Below are 22,134 nucleotides of genomic sequence, written 5' to 3' on the forward strand. Positions count from 1 at the left end.
TCTCGACGATTGGCTGGTGAAGAACACGTCCGAGGCAGGAGCCCTGCAGTCCATGCAGATGACTATTCGCCTCCTGGAGCTACTGGGGTTTGTGATAAATTACCCAAAGTCCCATCTTCTCCCAGCACAGAGACTCGAATTCATAGGAGCTCTGCTGGATTCTCGGACGGCTCGCGCCTATCTCCCAGAGGCGAGAGCCAACAACTTGTTGTCCCTCGTCTCGCGGGTGCGAGCGTCCCAGCAGATCACAGCTCTGCAGATGTTGAGATTGCTGGGCCACATGGCCTCCACAGTTCATGTGACTCCCATGGCCCGCCTTCACATGAGATCTGCTCAATGGACCCTAGCTTCCCAGTGGTTTCAGGCTGCTGGGGATCTAGAAGACGTGATCCACCTGTCCACGAGTTTTCTCGAATCCCTGTATTGGTGGACGATTTGGTCCAATTTGACTCTGGGACGTCCTTTCCAAATTCCTCAGCCACAAAAAGTGCTGACCACGGATGCGTCTCTCCTGGGATGGGGAGCTCATGTCGATGGGCTCCACACCCAAAGAAGCTGGTCCCTCCAGGAACGCGATCTACAGATCAATCTTCTGGAGTTGCGAGCGATCTGGAACGCTCTGAAGGCTTTCAGAGATCGGCTGTCCCACCAAATTATCCAAATTCAGACAGACAACCAGGTTGCCATGTACTATGTCAACAAGCAGGGGGGCACCGGATCTCGCCCCCTGTGTCAGGAAGCCGTCAGCATGTGGCTCTGGGCTCACCGTCAGTGCATGGTGCTCCAAGCCACATATCTGGCAGGCGTAAACAACAGTCTGGCCGACAGACTGAGCAGGATTATGCAACCTCACGAGTGGTCGCTCAATTCCCGAGTGGTGCGCCAGATCTTCCAAGCGTGGGGCACCCCCTTGGTGGATCTCTTCGCATCTCGAGCAAACCACAAAGTCCCTCAGTTCTGTTCCAGGCTTCAGGCCCCCGGCAGACTGGCATCGGATGCCTTCCTCCTGGATTGGGGGGAGGGCCTGCTGTATGCTTATCCTCCCATCCCTCTGGTGGGGAAGACTTTGTTGAAACTCAAGCAAGACCGAGGCACCATGATTCTGATTGCTCCTTTTTGGCCGCGTCAGATCTGGTTCCCCCTTCTTCTGGAGTTATCCTCCAAAGAACCGTGGAGATTGGAGTGTTTTCCGACCCTCATCACGCAGGACGAAGGGGCTCTTCTGCATCCCAGCCTCCGGTCCCTGGCTCTCACGGCCTGGATGTTGAGAGCATAGACTTTGCCTCTTTGGGTCTGTCAGAGGGTGTCTCCCGCGTCTTGCTTGCTTCCAGAAAAGATTCCATCAAGAGGAGTTACTTCTTTCTATGGAGGAGGTTTGCCGTCTGGTGTGACAGCAAGGCCCTAGCTCCTCGCTCTTGTCCTACACAGACCCTGCTTGAATACCTTCTGCACTTGTCTGAGTCTGGTCTCAAGACCAACTCTGTAAGAGTTCACCTTAGCGCAATCAGTGCATACCATTACCATGTGGAAGGTAAGCCGATCTCAGGACAGCCTTTAGTTGTTCGCTTCATGAGAGGTTTGCTTTTGTCAAAGCCCCCTGTCAAGCCTCCTACAGTGTCATGGGATCTCAATGTCGTTCTCACCCAGCTGATGAAACCTCCTTTGAGCCACTGAATTCCTGCCATCTGAAGTACTTGACCTGGAAGGTCATTTTCTTGGTGGCAGTTACTTCAGCTCGTAGAGTCAGTGAGCTTCAGGCCCTGGTAGCCCAGGCCCCTTACACCAAATTTCATCATAACAGAGTAGTCCTCCGCACTCACCCTAAGTTCTTGCCAAAGGTCGTGTCGGAGTTCCATCTGAACCAGTCAATTGTCTTGCCAACATTCTTTCCCCGTCCTCATTCCTGCCCTGCTGAACGTCAGCTGCACACATTGGACTGCAAGAGAGCATTGGCCTTCTACCTGGAGCGGACACGGCCCCACAGACAGTCCGCCCAATTGTTTGTTTCTTTTGATCCCAATAGGAGGGGAGTGGCTGTAGGGAAACGCACCATATCCAATTGGCTAGCAGATTGCATTTCCTTCACTTACGCCCAGGCGGGGCTGGCTCTTGAGGGTCATGTCACGGCTCATAATGTCAGAGCCATGGCTGCGTCGGTAGCCCACTTGAAGTCAGCCTCCATTGAAGAAATTTGCAAAGCTGCGACGTGGTCATCTGTCCACACATTCACATCTCATTACTGCCTGCAGCAGGATACCCGACGCGACAGTCGGTTCGGGCAGTCAGTTCTTCAGAACCTGTTTGGGCTTTAGGATCCAACTCCACCCCCCGAGGGCCCTGTTTGTTCTGTTCCAGGCTGCACTCTCAGTTAGTTGGTAAATTTTTAGGTCAATCTCAGTTATGTCCTCGCCGTTGCGAGGTCCAATTGACCATGGTTGTTGTTTTGAGTGAGCCTGGGGGCTAGGGATACCCCATCAGTGAGAACAAGCAGCCTGCTTGTCCTCGGAGAAAGCGAATGCTACATACCTGTAGAAGGTATTCTCCGAGGACAGCAGGCTGATTGTTCTCACAAACCCGCCCGCCTCCCCTTTGGAGTTGTGTCTTCCCTTGAAGTGTATTGTCTTGCTACATACTGGACTGGCCGGCTCGAGCCGGTTTCGGGCGGGAAGACGGCCGCGCATGCGCGGTGCGCGCGGGCGCGCGAGGACTAGCAAAGGACTTTGCTAGAGAAGTTTCCGATTGGAGGGGCTGCCGTGGACGTCACCCATCAGTGAGAACAATCAGCCTGCTGTCCTCGGAGAATACCTTCTACAGGTATGTAGCATTCGCTTTATCGTAAGATGGATGGCAGATTGTGAAGCACATGCTGCAACGTGATCTCACATCATCCATTTGTTTCTTGCAAGTAAAAAATTTCAGACATAAAATGTCCCTTAAATATGTGACTTCACTGTTCAAAGATGAGCCACTTTATTTTGAAATAAGAAGTTTCTAACAATTATTTATTGCTACAAATGTTTAAACCTATTTGGAGGGTTTTCGAATCTTCATTTTCTCCTGTTTTTACGTTTGGACCACCAGAAGAAGATAAAGCAGAAAAACTGTTGGACAGCAAATAACCAGCAGAAATGCAGTTCCAAAACTCTGTACATTTCATTATACTGAAATTCTTTCAGTTTCCTATTGAAACAATTGCTTCTTGTCACTTTTCTTGGTTTTGACTCAGTAGAAACAATTCTTTAAAAGTGTGATCTGGTTCAATGACTAGGAGCTATTGCCTCAGAATGCTTTGCTTCAACTCCAGGCTGTTCTTGGCCGCCCATAAACCTAGGAAAGAAAACAAAACAGGTCAGATCTGACTAGGAGATGGCTTTAATGGATGAACAATGAGAGCAAATTTGGCAAATTACTAGAAAATTTTCCATATGATTAAGTCATTTGGATACACCAGTGGTTCCCAAACCTGGTCCTGGAGGCACCCCAGCTAGTCACAATGAATATTCATGAGACAGATCTGCATGCACTGCCTCCTTGGTATGCAAATCTCTTATGAATATTCATTGTGGATATCATGAAAACCTTGACTAGCTGGGATGCCTCCAGGACCAGGTTTGGGAACTACTGGGATACACAATATAGAATTTTATAACCCCGATTTAGGTATGGAACACCATACCTCGACACATCCGAAAAACCACTGAACACCTACCCTTACGAAAACTGCTGAAGACTTACCTCTTCAAACAAGCCTACCCAAATGACCAGTCCTAATTCTCAAACATAATTCCACACCACTAGTATTACCCACACTCCAATCCCTTCCCCACATCTCTTATTATTGTCCTACTCTATGTAATTATGTCATCTCTGTGATACATTGTTTCCATACCTGTATTATCTCCGTGATACTTTGTACCATACTTTGTAAGCCGCACTGAACCTGCTATTGAGCGGGAAAGAACCCAGCCACACCCCCTAAAGGGAGGCTGGGCACAACCGGGCCAATGGCCTGCGACGATAGGGAGGGAGGGGGGAGGGGAGAGGAGGGTACCGGAAAGATAGAGGGGGAATTAAGCAGACAAAGGGTTAAGGCGGGGAAAGGGAGGGGAGGGGCGGAGAGAAAAGAAAGTAAAAGGAAGGAAAGGAGAGGTGAATCGCTCTTGGGATCGAGACAACAAGGAGAAGGCAGCGGGGTATAAATGCCACAAATAAATAAAATAAATAAATGTCCAACAGATGTTGGCGAGGCTGTACTTATAGAGGGACTCACAAAGATATATGGTGGGACTGATTTGAAAATAAGAATATTTTGGAAGATGGTGCCTGACATGATTAGGGGAACAGTGGGTACTCTCTTCCTGGATGATCACTGTATGTGTTTATGATGCTGAGATATGCGACAAAAACAGTGAAGTTGGTTGGCCAATCACTAATGTCTGTGGTATCGAAATGAAGAGCGAGAACCCTATTAGCTGGAAAGACTGGTTCAGAAACGCATGGAAGATCTATGAGATGGAGAAAATAATTGCTGTGTTGCAGCCGAAATCTTTGTCTCTGGGCCCTGCTCCGGGATTTTGTTTTACAACATATGTAACCATCTCTGGGAAAAGGTGACTAAAGTTTACATTACTATCTTCCATGTACTCTCTTACATTATGGATAAGAGAGAAGAGGTCAGGACAAATTAAAGAGTAGTAAATCACCTGGACTGGATGGTATGCACCGTAGGGTACTGAAAGAACCCAAACATGAAATTGCTGATCTGTGTTAGTGATCTGTAACCTGTCATTAAAATCATCCATAGTACTTGAAGATTGGAAGGTGGCCAATGTGACACTGAATTTTAAAAAGGGTTCCAGGGGTGATCCAGGAAATTACAGACAGGTAAGCCTAACTTCAGTGCCAGGCAAAACAATGAAAACTATGATAAAGAATAAAATTACAGAACACATAGACAAGTATGGTTAACAGGACAGAGTCAGCATGGATTCAGCCAAGGAAAGGCTTGCCTCAACCAATTCTTTGAAGGTGTGAATAAACATTCAATAAAAGTGAACCGGTTGATGTAGTGGATCTAGATTTTCAGAAAACTTTTGACAAAGTTCCTCATGAGACTCCTGAGAAAATTAAAAATTCATGGGATAGGAGGTAATGTCTACGCCTGCGTCAGAGGTCAGTACTGATAAGAACCCTTGATAAAACATGATCACAGTCCGGTGTTTAAAAAACTTTCACTCACTAAGAATGATGTTGTAACAACAACAATATTGAAGGCTGAAAAAGCACAGTTTGTCTGTATGCTGTAGTAAACTTAGATACGCCAAAACACTGACCGTGTCGGATCCATTCAATAAAGAACTCTTGCTTGTTCCAGTGCTGAAGGCACTTCTGTTGTTGTTGAAGAATAACCCAAATCATAGTTCCCTTTTGCTAGGGTCCAACTTAGGAGTCAGCACCCAAGAAAAAGATCAAGGTGTCATTGTAGACAATACACTTAAATTTTCTGCTCAGTGTGCGGCAGCAGCCAAAGAAGCAAATAGAATGTTAGGAATATTAGGAAAGGGATAGTAAATAAGACCAAGAATATTATAATGTCACAGTATTGCTCCATGATGCGACCACACCTTGAGTATTGCGTGTAGTTCTGGTCGCCATATCTTAAAAAAAGATATAGTGGAATTAGAAAAGGTTAAAAGAATAGCGACCAAAATGATAAAGGGAATGAAACTCCTCTCATATGAGGAAAGGCTAAAGAGATTGGCCACTGTTGGAAGCAGGATACTAGGCTAGATGGACCATTGGTCTGACCTAGTATGGCTATTCTTATGTTGTGCTTCTAGATTAAGGAGCACTGCCTTCTACCCAGTATGTCGGAGCTATAAATGACAAGTTTTGCATAGTTGTGCTGTAGCTCAATAATGGATAAGTGTTAACAATGGATAATGAGAGAACAGTTGAATTGTAATGGTTGAAATAAAAATAAAAGTTTGAGGAATAAAAAGCTATTTTCAAGATTTTAAGATTAAACTAAGATTCCCCCAGATCTCTCTGTTGTGATATTACTTGTAGCACAAGTTTAGCAGAATGTGAGAGTGCAATGTTCTAAGAAGCCTTGCCTCGGTCTTCTCCCTTTCAGTGCTAACATTGGCATCGAGGTTTCTCATTACACATCATTCAAGGTACAGTACATACAGTGCGGTTTTTTTTAAGCAAAAAAAGTGCTGGTACTCAAATGCTAGGCCACCCTTCAGGGGTGGGGTGATCACTGAGGGGCCCACTCCACAATAGTCAGGCCCCCTGCAACCAGTCATAGAATCTATGACAAGGCAGAATTGGTGTGTAGATTCTGAGCTCTTTCATTAAAACTTGGGGACCATGGGTCAATTTTAGTAGACAGTGGAAAAGGTGCCGGTACTCAGTACCCCCTCAAAAAAAGCCCTGAGTATATAGCTTTACTGGCCAGCATTATCCCATCATGTAAACTTGAGAAGGCAGACAGATGTCCCCAAACTTTCACATGACCAGCCCTAGCTGACTCTAATTAATTGGGGGAGGGGGGGGCGCAGATACACACGACCTTGTAAGCCTATGACAGAACTGAGGCTAAAAAAATATAAATACATGTTCTGGAAAAAGCTGTAAAGTGTTAATTGCGCTGGTGGCCTGTTTGATTGAAGCATTAATATGTACCTCACAAGTTCAAGGAAAAAACAGCCACATCTATCTATAAAAGCTAACTAGGGTTTCAACATTCTTAGCAAACACAGTATACGTCATACTTGATACCTGAATTTTAAGCCCCCAAAAAGGATGTGGTCAGAGATTACCCTCTGCTTTCTTTTTCAAGCAATAAGGAAAGCTAATCTAGCTAAAGAGTGCACATAGCAGACAAAAATAAGACAGGTGTTATCTTGAAATATCACCCCCCTCCCCACTAGGAGTGGCCTAGTGGTTAGGGTGGTGGACTTTGGTCCTGAGGAACTGAGTTCGATTCCCACTTCAGGCACAGGCAGCTCCTTGTGACTCTGGGCAAGTCACTTAACCCTCCATTGCCCCATGTAAGCCGCATTGAGCCTGCCAGGAGTGGGAAAGCGTGGGGTACAAATGTAACAAAAATAAAATAGATACTATTGGAGATTCTACATGGAACGTTGCTATTCCACTAGCAACATTCCATGTAGAAAGCTGCACAGGCTTCTGTTTCTGTGAATCTGACGTCCTGCACGTACGTGCAGGACGTCAGACTCACAGAAGCAGAAGCCTGCGTGGCCACATTGGTGGAATAGCAACATTCTATGTAGAATCTCAAATAGTAGCAACAGTGGAGGAGTGGCCTAGTGGTTAGGGTGGTGGACTCTGGTCCTGAGGAACTGAGTTCAATTCCCATTTCAGGCATAGGCAGCTCCTTGTGACTCTGGGCAAGTCACTTAACCCCTCCATTGCCCCATGTAAGCCGCATTGAGCCTGCCATGAGTGGGAAAGCGCAGGGTACAAATGTAACAAAAATAAAAAAATACATAACACCCCTGAGGTATAGCAATATGGGAGGTCAATTCCCACTGTCTGGAAAGAAGTTTGGTTAAAGTTATCCTGCTAATTAAAATACCGTACCTTCTCCTGGTAACCTCGCTGGCTCATCAGCTCTGCCTCCTGTTTTAAGAAGTCTTCATACTGCTCATCTGCCAGTTTTTTCTCTCTTGCTTCCTCTTTCTGCCAAAGGAGTTCTTCTTGCTCTTTGAGGTGCTGCTCAGCTATCTGAGATTTAAAACACCAAGAGGGGCATTTTCCATATGACGTCTTAAGTGTTCAGTGGTGCTTTATTCTTCCCAAAACAGCTGATTTTTAGCTTAATCAAATAAACACTTTAAAACAGCCATAGTACTTTTCAAAGCATGTACTTGAAGAAGTTGGCAACCTTCTGGAGAGGCCACCCTCATAATTCACTTGCAGACAGAGATGCCTTATTTGTGGAGTAAAGTAGACCAAAAAAGAGGCACTAAGTGGTCCTTTTACTAAGGTGGGCTGAAAAATGGCCTGCGGTAGTGCAGACGCATGTTTTGGGTGCGCGCAGAATCATTTTTCAGCGCACCTGCAAAAAAAATGCCTTTTTAAAAATTTTTGCTGAAAATGAAAATTGCCGCGTGTCCATTTTGGGTCTGAGACCTTACCGCCAGCCATTGACCTAGCGGTAAAGTCTCACGCGGTAATGACCTACGCGCGTCAAATGCCAATTGGCGCACGCCCAATACGCACGTCCGAAGATAAAAATTATTTTTTGGACGCGCGCCAAAAATGAAATTACCGCAAGAGCCACGTGGTAGCCGGTCAGTAACTCCATTTTGGGGCGCAAGTAGAAGCTTACGCAACTTAGTAAAAGGGCCCCTAAGTATCCTGCAGCAACAGAACAGAGCAACACCAAAGCAGACACTGTGAAGTCCAAAACAGTCTTTATTCAAACAGACATGCAAAGCTGTTGCTCTGTCCTCTCTGGATAATGAGCTGCATTAAAGTCATCTTGGATGCTCAGTTTCTCTGCCAGGGGAAATCTTGTGTGACCCTGGTTAGTTATTTATGTTTACCCCTGATGCAGCCTACTTGGCGAAACGTGGCCACGTCGGGATGTTTGAATAAAGACTCTTTTGGACTTCACAGTGTCTGCTTTGGTGCCGCTGTGTTTGTGGAGTAATAGAGAGCTCAAATCCAAGCAACCAGCTTTGCTAGCATTTCAGATCAGAATAGATCCCATGGTGTGAATGCTAAGTCTGCCTTATGGAACATGAGGACCAGTAAAACTGTTCTTGATGAAATGGTGCAATTAGATACTAGCCACATATCCAGCATAGTCACCTGATCCAAACCTGGTTAAGAGAGAAGAATTCCAATAACCAAGCACATGAGACTTCCTGGACCTATACGTCTAGCTCCATCTCTACCTGTTTTCAAATCTATGCTGAAAACCCACCTTTTCACTGCAGCTTTTTAGCTCCTAGCCTCTACTCAATTGCCCTCCCCTCGTCCCTTCCTTCCTTCTCACTCATTACTTCCCTCACCCGTAACTGTCTTGTCTGTCTGTATTATTTAGATTGTAAGCTCTTTTGAGCAGGGACTTTCTCTTTGTATCAGGTGTTCAGCGCTGCGTGCGTCTGGTAGCGCTATACAAATGCTAATAATAATAATGAGATGGGTATGTTGAACACAGACGCTAATCATTTTTATCTAAAGAGTGGAACTACATTCTTATTAGCTGTCTTAAAGAACTGTATCTTAAGCATTTTTAAATCAAAAGGTTTGTTGCACTGAGATTCTTTAAAACCGTACTTGTGTTTCCAGCTCCTGTTTACGAGCAGTTTTCAGTTCTTCCTGTTCCGCTCTCTCTCGAGCTGTCAGTAGTTTTTCTTCTTCAAGATTTTTAATCAGCTGTTCCCGCTGTTTCAGAGACCGTTTCTGAGCATGCTGGTTTAATTCAATCTTCTCCTGAATCTGCAACTGTCGGCCCGTAAGCACCTACTCAAATATAAAGTAAGATGTGTTACATTTACAAAGAGCGCACAAACTCTTAACAGGACAGATGTCACCTACCAAACAGGAATTCTGCACTTTCAAAAACTCATGCAGTAACACCGTTTTACTATGCTTCAGAAGGTACTGCTATTCTTTCTATTACTATGTATTGTTTTCATGCCATGCATTGAAGAAACATAATGAGGGGCATTTTCAAAAAAAACCCCGTCTAAGTCCAAACGCTGTCCTGCTCTTAATGCTCCCCCAAAATGGACATCTCACGGTCATAATCAAACTGGGAAAACGTCTAGATTTCCTGTTTGATTATGGCTGTGAGATGGAGGTTTTTGCACTGAAAACTTCCAAAATGAACAGCCATTTTCCAAAGTGAAACGTCCAAATTTTCAACAACAAAAACCAGGGGCATGGATGTCTGTCCGGCATCATTTTCAAAAATATGGCCACAAAGATATCCCTGCAGATCAGAGTAGCAACCTAGTGGTTAGTACAGTGGACTTTAAACTAAGGACACTGGTTCAAACCCCACTAAACTCTTTTTTTTTTTGTAAATGTGATCCCTCCAGGACCTGAAAAATACTTACTGTACCTGAATGTACACCACTTCAGTCTTCAGACTTGAAGGTCTCTTATATATTTAAACACAGTAGGTATTTTTCTGATTCTAAGTACATAAGTATTGCCATACTGGGACAGACCAAAGGTCCATCAAGCCCAGCATCCTGTTTCCAACAGTGGCCAATCCAGGTCACAAGTACCTGGCAGAAACCTAAACAATAGCAACATTCCATGTAGAGCCCCAAAGAGTAGCAACATTCCATTCAGATTCTCAAATAGTAGCAACATTCCATGTAGAACCCCAAAGATTAGCAAGATTCCATTCAGATTCTCAAATAGTAGCATAAGTACATAAGTATTGCCATACTGGGACAGACCAAAGGTCCATCGAGCCCAGCATCCTGTTTCCAACAGTGGCCAATCCAGGTCACTAGTACCTGGCAGAAACCTAAACAATAGCAACATTCCATGTAGAGCCCCAAAGAGTAGCAACATTCCATTCAGATTCTCAAATAGTAGCAACATTCCATGTAGAACCCCAAAGATTAGCAAGATTCCATTCAGATTCTCAAATAGTAGCATAAGTACATAAGTATTGCCATACTGGGACAGACCAAAGGTTCATCAAGCCTAGCATCCTGTTTCCAACAGTGGCCAATCCAGGTCACAAGTACCTGGCAAGATCCCAGAACAGCAAAAAGATTTTATGCTGCTTATCCTAGAATAAGCAGTAGATTTTTCTCAAGTTCATCTTAAATAATGGCTTATGGACATTTCTTTTAGAAAATTATCCAAACCTTTTTTAAACTCTGCTAAGCTAACTTCTTTTACCACATTCTCTGGCAACAAATTCCAGAGTTTAATTACTCGTTCAGTAAAAAAATATTTTCTCCGATTTGTTTTAAATTTACTACTCAGTAGCTTCTTTGCGTGCCCCCTAGTCTTAGCATTTTTGGAAAGAGTAAACAAGCGATTCACATCTACCTGTTCCAGCCCGCTCAGTATTTTATAAACCTCTATCATATCTTCCCTGAAAACATCTCTTCTCCAAGCTGAAGAGCCCTAGCCACTTAGCCTTTCCTCATAGGGAAGTCGTCCCATCCCCTTTATCGTTTTTGTCGCCCTTCTCTGTATCTTTTCTAATTCCACTATATCTTTTTTTGAGACACGGTGACCTGAACTGCATACAGTATTCAAGGTGCGGTCACACCATGGAGCAACTCAGTTTTGTTTTCCATTCCTTTGCTAATAATTCCTAACATTCTGTTTGCTTTCTTAGCCGCCGCTGCACACTGAGCAGAGGGTTTCAATGTATCATCCTGGGTGGTGACTCCTAATATGGAATCTTGCATCACATAACTATAGCTTGGGTTCTTCTTTCCCACATGCATCACTTTGTACTTGCTCACATTAAACGTCATCTGCCATTTGGATGCCCAGTCGCCCAGTCTCGTAAGGTCCTCTTGCAATTTTTCACAATCCTCTTGCAATTTAACAACTTTGTGTCATCAGCAAATTTAATTACCTCACTAGTTACTCCCACCTCTAGGTCATTTATAAATGTGTTAAAAAGCAGCGGTCCCAACTCAGACCCCTGGGGAACCCCACTATCTACCCTTTGCCTTTGAGAATATTGACCATTTAATCCTACTCTCTGTTTTCTATCTTTTAACCAGTTTTTTATCCACAATAGAACACTATCTCCTATCCCATGACTCTCCAATTTCCTCTGGAGTCTTTCATGAGGTACTTTGTCAAACACCTTCTGAAAATCCAGATACACAATAAGTGCTTCTTAAGACAATTAAGTTACGCACGTTGTAATAGAAAATGCATAGATTTCGGCACGGATCTCTAGGCGAGCTATACAGAATCTGGGGGTTAGCGCTTCCATGTTCTGCATTAACCGGTTACTGCACAATAATCAGAATGCGCTAGCCGGTTAATGCAGACACGCCCATTCCCCACCCGTGGCACACCCTTTTACAAAAAATAATTTTAATAATTCATTAACGTGTATTTAGCACACGGAAAATGCAAGATTACCACAAAATGCTTTAACGCAAGCTGAGAGCACAATAGGGCTTAACACACTTTAAGTACAAGAGGCCCTGTGCCCTTTGTCATGTAAGAAGTAGAAATTAGACCTTACCTGCTAATTTGCTTTCCTTTAATCCCTCCGGACCGGCCCAGGATTGGACTGATGGGTTGTGCTCGCCTTCCATTTTTCTCAGTCTCCAACCTGCTGGAAGGCGAGCACAACCCATCAGTCCAATCCTCGGCCGGTCTGGAGGGATGCTAAGGAATTTTCCACGTTTCACCTAATTCCAAGCTGGTCAATCATCCTCGTACTTCACCAACATCTTGCAATCTATCCTGCAATACTTGTACAAGATAAGCATCATTTCTATCAAAGAGAGAGAGAGAGAGGTTACCTCTTTCATTAGTCTGTCTCGGGCTCTTCTCTCTCTTTCCCATTCTTCTTCTCGTTTGGCCCACACTTGTTTAGCTTCTTCCCTTTGAATACAAAAGGAGCAGAACATCTAGTGATTCAAATGCAAATGATCAAGTACAACTGTAATACATAAAGGGGAATTTTTTTTTTTTTTAATATTTATTTAACGAATTTCAGTACAAAATAACTCCATTACACGTATTACTACTGGATCTCCATTTACATTGCTGCAACAGAGATCTTGCATATAAAACCATTGTACAAAAACCGTTACAACTTCAACTTAACACAAATTTACCCCATGTAGCACTCCCCCCAATCCCTATCCCCTCCCTAACCCTTAACTCCCCCCTCCCTCTGGTATGTCTAGGATATCTTAGGATGTTAGCTTAGTAGCTTCTTTCCATTTGTCATATATTTCCCGTGTTTTATAGTATTGAGTCAACTGTCCTGTTCTTAGAGCAGTTAAGTTTTGACATCAGCTGAATCCTGTCCAATCGTAAAGGGGAATTTTCGATAGGACATCTAAATCCAATTTTGGACGTTTTATGGAAAACATCCAAAACTCCAGTAGCAAACATGGCCATTTTCACACCAGAAAAACATCCAACTTTTTGTTTTGAAAATGGCCATTTGCTAGATGCTTTTGTGCTGAGTGCTATCATTTATTTAATTATTTTAATGGTCCACAAAGAAAGTCCAAGGGAAACACGCATAATAACAAGCCATGGGGATGTAGGAGCCAGCATTCTTAGTAGACAGGTCACACAGACATCCCAAGAAGAGCAGTGTAGCACCCTAAGGGGCACTGCAGTGGACTTCACATACAAGGTCCCAGGTAAACCTTTCACTGTTACCTCCTTATATTGTATAGTGAGCACCCCAAAACCCACCAAAAACCTACTGAAACCACATATAGGTGGTTTCAGTAGGTTTTTGGTGGGTTTTGGACGATTCACACTTTCCATCACAAGCTAAACAGTTAGGATGGGATATTGGCCTGGGCCCCCTTCTCTACAGTACACTGCTTCGACCACTAGGCTAGTCCAGGAATCTGCTTACTGCTCCGATAGGAATGGCCATAACATCTGAAGCTGTCACAGAGGTTGGTATGTACTGTTTTTTTCACATCTTTGAGGGGTGGGAGGGGAGTCAGTGACCACTGGGGAATCATGCCTTAATCCCACCAGTGGTCATTTAGAGCACTTTTTGTGACTTAGTCGTGATTGTTCTAAACCTGTTTCAATTGTCTAACTTTTAGCTCCAGATGTTTTTGCTTGGTTCCATTTTGGCAGAAAAACATCCAAGTTTTGTTAAAGCCCAAATCCCATCCCCAATATGCCTCCTTGTGATTTGGACACACTGTATATGAACTGCATAGAAAACTGTCTTAAATGGGTTTTGAAAATAGTGATTTGGGTGTTTTGACAAAAAAAAGGTCCATGTGCCACTTTTTGGATGTTTTTCTGTTTTGAAAATGAGGTGACTAAGAATCCGGATCAATAAGGGAGTCCACCATCTTCTGAATCTAAGACAAACAGGCCCAACCCACTACAGATAGAAGCCTGTAGGGACATTGCTACCACCTCAAAAGAACGTTTGAGAGTGGACTCCAATTTCCTATCTTGTACATCTTTTAGAGCTATATCCCCCCCCCCCCCTTCAACAGGGAGGGTAGTCTTCTTCGTCACAGCTGCTACCAAAGCATACACTTTGGCCAACTTCAGCTTACCCAATTCTTCCTGCGCAATAGGATAGAGATGTGCCATTACTATGCTGTAATTAACTCTTGCATGGCCTCATGCATTGGAAAGGACTTTGGAGGACGCTTAGTGCTAGACATCATGGGATTAGACACCGAGGGAGTCTGTGCGGCAGGAGAAGAGGTATGCAAGATCTCCAATGCCTTGGTAATAAAGGAGGGCAGTTCCTCTGTATGACAGACAGCCGTGGGGTCATCTTCTTCATCTTGAGGAATCTCTCCCCCCCCCCCAACATCTCAGGTAGATGAGCTAGGACAGACACCATGGACAGCCCCCCCCCCTCAGAGACCAGAGCAGGGACTGGCTGTGAAGCTGCAAATCAGCATGAGAGAAAAAGAGCACTTTAATAAGATGCCTGATGTATAAACAACAGAAAATCAGGTGTAAACGGCACCCGAGACACACAGAAGATGCAAGGAGGGATGCAAGAAGGCTGAGGCATTGCCTGAGAAGAAGCAGAATGACCAGGAATGGACAAGAGAGGAGAATCTGAATGATTCGTGGAACCGCGGGGCTCCAAACTGGTCGCTGTGAGCTGCTCCAGTAAAGACCCGACAGTGAGAGCAGCACGGAAATGCAACGCACCCGCCAGAGGCACCGAGGCAAAAAGGAAAGAAGCCACGCACTCCAATACCGGCAAGCTCCCATACTGCTAAAGAAAAAAAAAAACTAGAGAGCAAGCTGGGGTGCGTAGAGAGCCACCAGGGATACAAACTGCAAATAAATTGGAACTGACTTCAATTAAACATTTAAAAGTATACTCACCCACCAGCCACTACAGGGAGACATGCAGTCAGTGCCTCTGCACGGGAAAGCTGGATTTGTGCACATTAACAGCTCAACCCCCTCCAGTATAGGCCACTCACAGCAACAAGCAGAGAAAAACTCTGCTCTATTTTTTTTTTAATGTGCTGTGAGGAAGGAGAAGGTAGTGGTAGATTGGGGTGGGGAGAGACTGGCACCACCAGGTATACCCCAACAAAGCAGCAGCTGAGCAGTGGGTGTGGGGAGGAACCTATGGACTGGCAAGGGGAAGAAAAGGGGGAGAACTAGAGCAGGAGGGGCCGATGGAGATTGCTGCTCTGACTAAACTGGAAGGAAAAGAGGTGAAACAGGAGAGGGCTGCTCGGGAGGAGAGCCTGGTAGAAGGGAAAAGGTGGCTATCCCTCGAGGGGAGCTGAGAGAACAGGTTTACCACGGAAGGGTCATGCGTTGTGTATAATGCTGGCCTGGTTGGAGAGGGGCCCTTGCCACTCTCCCTAGGTTGATTTCTTTTGAAAGGGAGACAGGAGGCGTGGTGGTTTTGGGCATAACTGCTATACATGAACTGCTAGGAGTTTGAACCCTTTCTGAACTGCTGTGTTTGGGGAATTGTTTTGCATAACTGCTTACATGAACTGCTGGGGAGGGTTTGAACCCTTTTTGATCTACCGTGTTTGGAGAATTACTTTGCATAACTTCTATACATGAACTGCTGGGAGTTTGAACCCTTTCTGAACGGCTGTGCATGGGGAATTATTTTGCATAACTGCTGACATGAACTGCTGGGGAGGGTTTGAACCCTTTCTGGAGCTACCGGGTTTGGAGATTTACTTTGCATACCTGTTATACATGAACTGCTGGGAGTTTGAGCCATTTTTGAGCTACTTTGTTTGAAGAATTGCTTTGCATAACTGCTTTATATGAACTGCTGAGATTTTGGAACCTTTTTTAATACTATGCTGTTGAACTGCTATGCTTCTTGAGAAATGCTGTGGTGGGAACTACCTTTGGAGGAGCAGTTCACACAAAGGGATTACAATAAAGTATAATGATCTGACCTTGTGGATTGCCGTGTGCTCTTTAGCAGTGGATTACAGCACACAGCTCAGCTAAAGGGCCAAGGGACTCAAGAGTCTCCCCGTGCAGGAGACTTTTCCAAGAGTCTCCCGGTGGTGGAGACCTTACAGCGCGCCAAAATGGAGTTACTGCCCGACTACCGCGTGGCTCTTGCGGTAATTTCATTTTTGGGGCACGTCTGATACGTGTGTCTGAAAATTATTTTCTGGTGTGTGTAGCAGACGCGCACCAAGTGGCATCTGACACACGTAGGTCTTTACCGCCCAAATCCTTTACCGCTGTGTCTATGGCTGGCAGTAAGGTCTCAGATCTAAAATGGAAGCGTGGTCCTTTTTTACAGGTGCACTGAAAAATGATTCTACGTGCGCCCAAAACCTGTGCCTGCACTACCGCAGGCGATTTTTCAGTACACCTTTCTAAAAGGACCCCTGAACCTCCATTGCCCTAGGTACAAAATAAGTACTTGTATACAGTGGGGGAAATAAGTATTTGATCCCTTGCTGATTTTGTAAGTTTGCCCACTGACAAAGACATGAGCAGCCCATAATTGAAGGGTAGGTTATTGGTAACAGTGAGAGATAGCACATCACAAATTAAATCCGGAAAATCACATTGTGGAAAGTATATGAATTTATTTGCATTCTGCAGAGGGAAATAAGTATTTGATCCCCCACCAACCAGTAAGAGATCTGGCCCCTACAGACCAGGTAGATGCTCCAAATCAACTCGTTACCTGCATGACAGACAGCTGTCGGCAATGGTCACCTGTATGAAAGACACCTGTCCACAGACTCAGTGAATCAGTCAGACTCTAACCTCTACAAAATGGCCAAGAGCAAGGAGCTGTCTAAGGATGTCAGGGACAAGATCATACACCTGCACAAGGCTGGAATGGGCTACAAAACCATCAGTAAGACGCTGGGCGAGAAGGAGACAACTGTTGGTGCCATAGTAAGAAAATGGAAGAAGTACAAAATGACTGTCAATCGACAAAGATCTGGGGCTCCACGCAAAATCTCACCTCGTGGGGTATCCTTGATCATGAGGAAGGTTAGAAATCAGCCTACAACTACAAGGGGGGAACTTGTCAATGATCTCAAGGCAGCTGGGACCGCTGTCACCACGAAAACCATTGGTAACACATTACGACATAACGGATTGCAATCCTGCAGTGCCCGCAAGGTCCCCCTGCTCCGGAAGGCACATGTGACGGCCCGTCTGAAGTTTGCCAGTGAACACCTGGATGATGCCGAGAGTGATTGGGAGAAGGTGCTGTGGTCAGATGAGACAAAAATTGAGCTCTTTGGCATGAACTCAACTCGCCGTGTTTGGAGGAAGAGAAATGCTGCCTATGACCCAAAGAACACCGTCCCCACTGTCAAGCATGGAGGTGGAAATGTTATGTTTTGGGGGTGTTTCTCTGCTAAGGGCACAGGACTACTTCACCGCATCAATGGGAGAATGGATGGGGCCATGTACCGTACAATTCTGAGTGACAACCTCCTTCCCTCCGCCAGGGCCTTAAAAATGGGTCGTGGCTGGGTCTTCCAGCACGACAATGACCCAAAACATACAGCCAAGGCAACAAAGGAGTGGCTCAGGAAGAAGCACATTAGGGTCATGGAGTGGCCTAGCCAGTCACCAGACCTTAATCCCATTAAAAACTTATGGAGGGAGCTGAAGCTGCGAGTTGCCAAGCGACAGCCCAGAACTCTTAATGATTTAGACATGATCTGCAAAGAGGAGTGGACCAAAATTCCTCCTGACATGTGTGCAAACCTCATCATCAACTACAGAAGACGTCTGACCGCTGTGCTTGCCAACAAGGGTTTTGCCACCAAGTATTAGGTCTTGTTTGCCAGAGGGATTAAATACTTATTTCCCTCTGCAGAATGCAAATAAATTCATATACTTTCCACAATGTGATTTTCCGGATTTAATTTGTGATGTGCTATCTCTCACTGTTACCAATAACCTACCCTTCAATTATGGGCTGCTCATGTCTTTGTCAGTGGGCAAACTTACAAAATCAGCAAGGGATCAAATACTTATTTCCCCCACTGTATAATATGCAAACCATTTTGATTATAACCAGAGAAAGGCAGTATATAGAATCCCATCCCCTTTCCTTTAGTGCCTGGTTCTTGGAGTTAGGGGCAAAAGAGATGCTAGCACTGGCACTGCTTCTGCAGGTCATAAAGACCATCATGTTCAATCAAGAGTTTTAAGTCAGGAGGCCAGTCCCTCCAATTTCGTCTCCAGATCTCCAGTGCATCTGACCCTGGACGATCATACTCCTCCTCTCCCGTCAGCTTTTGCTGCAGCTACCCTGAAGGGTGGTGTCTCAAATGGGGGGTGTATTGATTTCAGTTATTTCCACGAGTAGTAGCCCTATAATGGTTCTTTTATCCCAGATCAACACTCCTTTTCCTGTTGGAACATGGAGGAGGTGGAGTGTTAGGGCGCTCTGTTACCTTAATGGACATCTGGAAATCAGTAATAGGTACTGAAGTTTATCTTCATAAATTTGGGACTCAAATGGTGATGCTCTCTGTGGAGTCTGTTGTTATGTTTGAACAGCAAGATAAAATTAGTTTGTTGGATACTCAGCTTATTAAGATGGAAGTTCAGATAGCAACACTTCCATTTTGCAAAGTACCTAACATTACTGACAGCTTGCTGATCCACTGTCACTTGGCGCTTACTAAAAACAGATATAGAATTAGAAATTTACAGTTTTGAACTTTGCGAAGCCCAGATTACTTTTTTCTACTGAGCTACTTAGGAAACATTTTACTAAAGATTACATGTGCCTTCAGCTCAGGATATTAGTATTTCTTATTCAAAAGTGACCTGGACAAGTCCAAACTAGAAGGAATTACTACCTTAATGGAGTTTCCAAAGTCTTCCTCTGATGTTATTAATACTACAACCTTTGTCCAAGTCAGAGTTGTTAAGGGTTATTTTGTGAATAAAAAAAAATTTTGTGGACAAAGATTATATTCTTACCCAACGTGTGCAGAGCTATTCAGCACAGAGGGAGCTTTTCTCCCTCTTATTGGCCCTCCATCGTATTGACCCTGAGAGTTACTTTTTTTTTTTTAAGGTCCCCTTGTGTTTGGTTGTGCATCAGGGGACAAGATATGTGCAATAGAAACTTCACTTCATGGTAATCTGCGTAATTGCTGCTTTTGATTTTTTATTCCAGGTTTTTAATTTTAGATGGGGGTAGGGGGTGATTATAGAGTACATATGGTTTAGTATCTCTGGTCCGTAAGATGTTACATTCTTTATCTCTATGATATGAGTTATGATTTGAATTTCTTTTTCTTTTCATTTGTTTACTTACAAGAATTGTTTATATACGTATTTAAATTGCAATACAAATAAACCCAGATTAAAAGAACCGTGTTCCTAAAAGAAAATCAGCTGGTGATGTAGAGACATACTGTATTCACCTAAACAGCAGGTCCACCTCTGCCTCTCGTTCCCTCTCCAGGTGGAGCTGTTCCTCTATAACATGTTTCATCCATGCAGCATCGGCAGCTGCTTGCTCCCTCCTTGCTGACTGCAGCCGCTGGTTTTCATCTTCCTTCTCAATCAGCGCAGAGAGGATCTTCATATCCATCTCCTATGTGGAAGCAGAACAATTCCAGAGCTGTCTTACTCAAGCTCTTCGAAATGTAAAGTCACCTCTCTTTACCACATGATGAACTAAAATAACTGCTTCGGATCAATAAGTGTCTATTTCTGGTTTGGTTTATATCCCACTTTTCTGGTCACAATGATTGCCCTAAGCAACTAACAAACTGAAATAATTTACCATTCAATACACAACTATCAATAAACAATCAATAAAACAAAATTTAAAAACAAACAAACATATCACTCTTTTCCAGGGATTACTGTGCCAAAAGAGAGTCAGGGTATTTTAGAGAAGAAATTACCCAGCATCCAGCAGGTAAAATTATGCTAAGTGACTAAACTAGGTCCCTGTCTTAATAAATTCACATTGAACTCAATGTTATACTTCGAAGTGACCAATCTCTGCATTTATACACTTTGCATTAGCTGCTTTCTTACCAGCTCTTCCTGGATCTGTTCAGCACGCCTCTTTAGCTGGGCATTATACTGACGGCTCAAAAAGCGACTGAAAAATAAAGAGATGGAGAACCTGAAAACTCCTAATGCACTCTCCTATAGTTTATATGGTCTAAAAGACAATCAGAACCATGAAGAACAGGATTCACATTTGTAGAGCTGCCATGAGGAGGAAGAAATGTAGTGACTATTCAGAAAATACTGGCATTGTATAATGTATATAGAGGTGAGGAACCAAGGAGTGGAGCCCTGGAGCTTAACTATAGGGACAATTGGCTTCCAACATTAGAAAATTCACTTTAGCTACCTACATACCAAATTTTAAGCCTTCTGGGGCAGTATCCAGTTAACATTTGCTCATCATGAATAAAAGAGGCACTAAGAAGGTGTGAGGCAATGGACCTCGCCATACAACATTTTCTTACATTGAAGAATAATGCATACACACATTTTATGTATTAATTCATACATTCACAAAAGTGATTAAAACATTTCTATTTCATACAAGCTTTTGGTTGATCTGTTCTCTGTTCCTCTCTCCCTATTGTATCCTACCCCAAATAATTTACTTTTAAAACAGGAGCATTTAATATCCTATTTGATCATGTCGGCGTTGGTGAATTTTTACAAGTCTTACTAGGAATATTTTAAGTGAATTCTAGTGTCATTTGTACTCTGTAACTATCCTAGATTAATGATCTAGCTTCTTTTATTTGTAATCCTCTTTGAACCTTTACCGGCAAGCAGCGGAATATAAAAGCTATAACCGTAATTTTAAGCCTTTGACAAGGTCATGCTTTAAACCAGAGCTGATCTTTGATCCCTTAAGCCTGCAATTCACCTCAAACTTCAGCACACCGCTGCTTTATCACTGCCCTGTCACCACCTCACTCCCACATCCCTCAAAGATGAGCAAAAAAATAAGTTCGATATTCAATGTTCAGCAACATCATCAACAAAACCTAAGGAGATAAGCCCCATACCCAAGTTCAGACTTCTTCCTGCGTTCTTCCATTTGATTTCTTTGGTCTTCCAATTCCTCCAGCTCCCATTGCTGCTTTAACAAATCCGTCTGCTCCTTCTTCAGATTTTTAGCCTAGTACAAAATACAAGATCACATGTTTGGCAAAAGCTGCTGTAGCCTTATGCTGACTGTCTTCATTTGTATTCTTCCAGTGTAAGCACTATAATACTTTTGATATTCCAAGACATTCTTAGGAGCACAAGAGTAAGGAGAACAAGCCAAAAACCCTCCGCGCAGGTAAGAGAATTTGGGAATTTTACCTAACTTTATGACAAATCCAACTGGCTAGATCTGCAGCTGAAATGTTCCCTAATCTGTCCAGCTAGATTCTGACCTGCTATTTGGACAGCCGAGTTGTGCAGAGTAAATTTAGTTAGTGTTGAAAAGTCAAAAAAATCAAAGCAAAATCAAAAACCCGCCCTAGTAAGGCCTCCAGAGTTGCCCCTTTTCTAAACAGCTGAATCTGCATATTTGGCAATTTTATGCAGATAAGAATTACTGCCTCTTACTGGCTAAATTTAAATTTAGCTGGCTAGATTTATCTGGCTAACTTTTAAAGTTAGCATGAAAACCCTTTCAAAAACTCACTCCATGGAATTAAAAGGAATTATATGGAAACCCAGAGCTACATGCTTTTTATAACTACTTAGTTTTTTTTTTAATCAGCATTGATATGTAAAATATCTTAGTGAAATAAAAATATCTCATATGCAACTTCATAGAAGGTACCTGTTTACTGCATTAAAAATTCTGTGGAACTCAAAAATAAGTAAATGTTCTTTGAGCTTTCCTTTAACACTTTTATATTCATGAAACTTGAAGTCTTTAAAGAAGAAAATCTCACTGGATTTCTTTACAAAGGGGGGAGGAGAAGA

At 43.6% G+C, this 22,134-nt stretch overlaps 1 protein-coding gene across 5 annotated transcripts in view; it reads right to left on the minus strand.

Moving 5' to 3' along the window:
* Nucleotides 1-2,836: 2,836 nt before the first annotated feature.
* Nucleotides 2,837-22,134, minus strand: part of TCHP (trichoplein keratin filament binding) — a 39,020-nt gene continuing 19,722 nt past the window's right edge. For all 5 annotated transcript variants that reach the window (XM_030218344.1, XM_030218340.1, XM_030218345.1 and 2 more), the window contains 7 exons: nt 21,219-21,331; nt 20,218-20,284; nt 19,593-19,765; nt 12,513-12,594; nt 9,319-9,504; nt 7,612-7,755; nt 2,837-3,327 (listed from right to left, as the gene is read on the minus strand). In XM_030218344.1, coding sequence (XP_030074204.1) covers nt 3,295-3,327; nt 7,612-7,755; nt 9,319-9,504; nt 12,513-12,594; nt 19,593-19,765; nt 20,218-20,284; nt 21,219-21,331 — 798 coding nt within the window. In that variant the 3' untranslated portion in view covers nt 2,837-3,294. The remainder of the gene's footprint in view (nt 3,328-7,611; nt 7,756-9,318; nt 9,505-12,512; nt 12,595-19,592; nt 19,766-20,217; nt 20,285-21,218; nt 21,332-22,134) is intronic.

This window comes from Microcaecilia unicolor, chromosome 11 (assembly GCF_901765095.1).
Source record: "Microcaecilia unicolor chromosome 11, aMicUni1.1, whole genome shotgun sequence".
Lineage (NCBI taxonomy): Eukaryota > Metazoa > Chordata > Amphibia > Gymnophiona > Siphonopidae > Microcaecilia > Microcaecilia unicolor.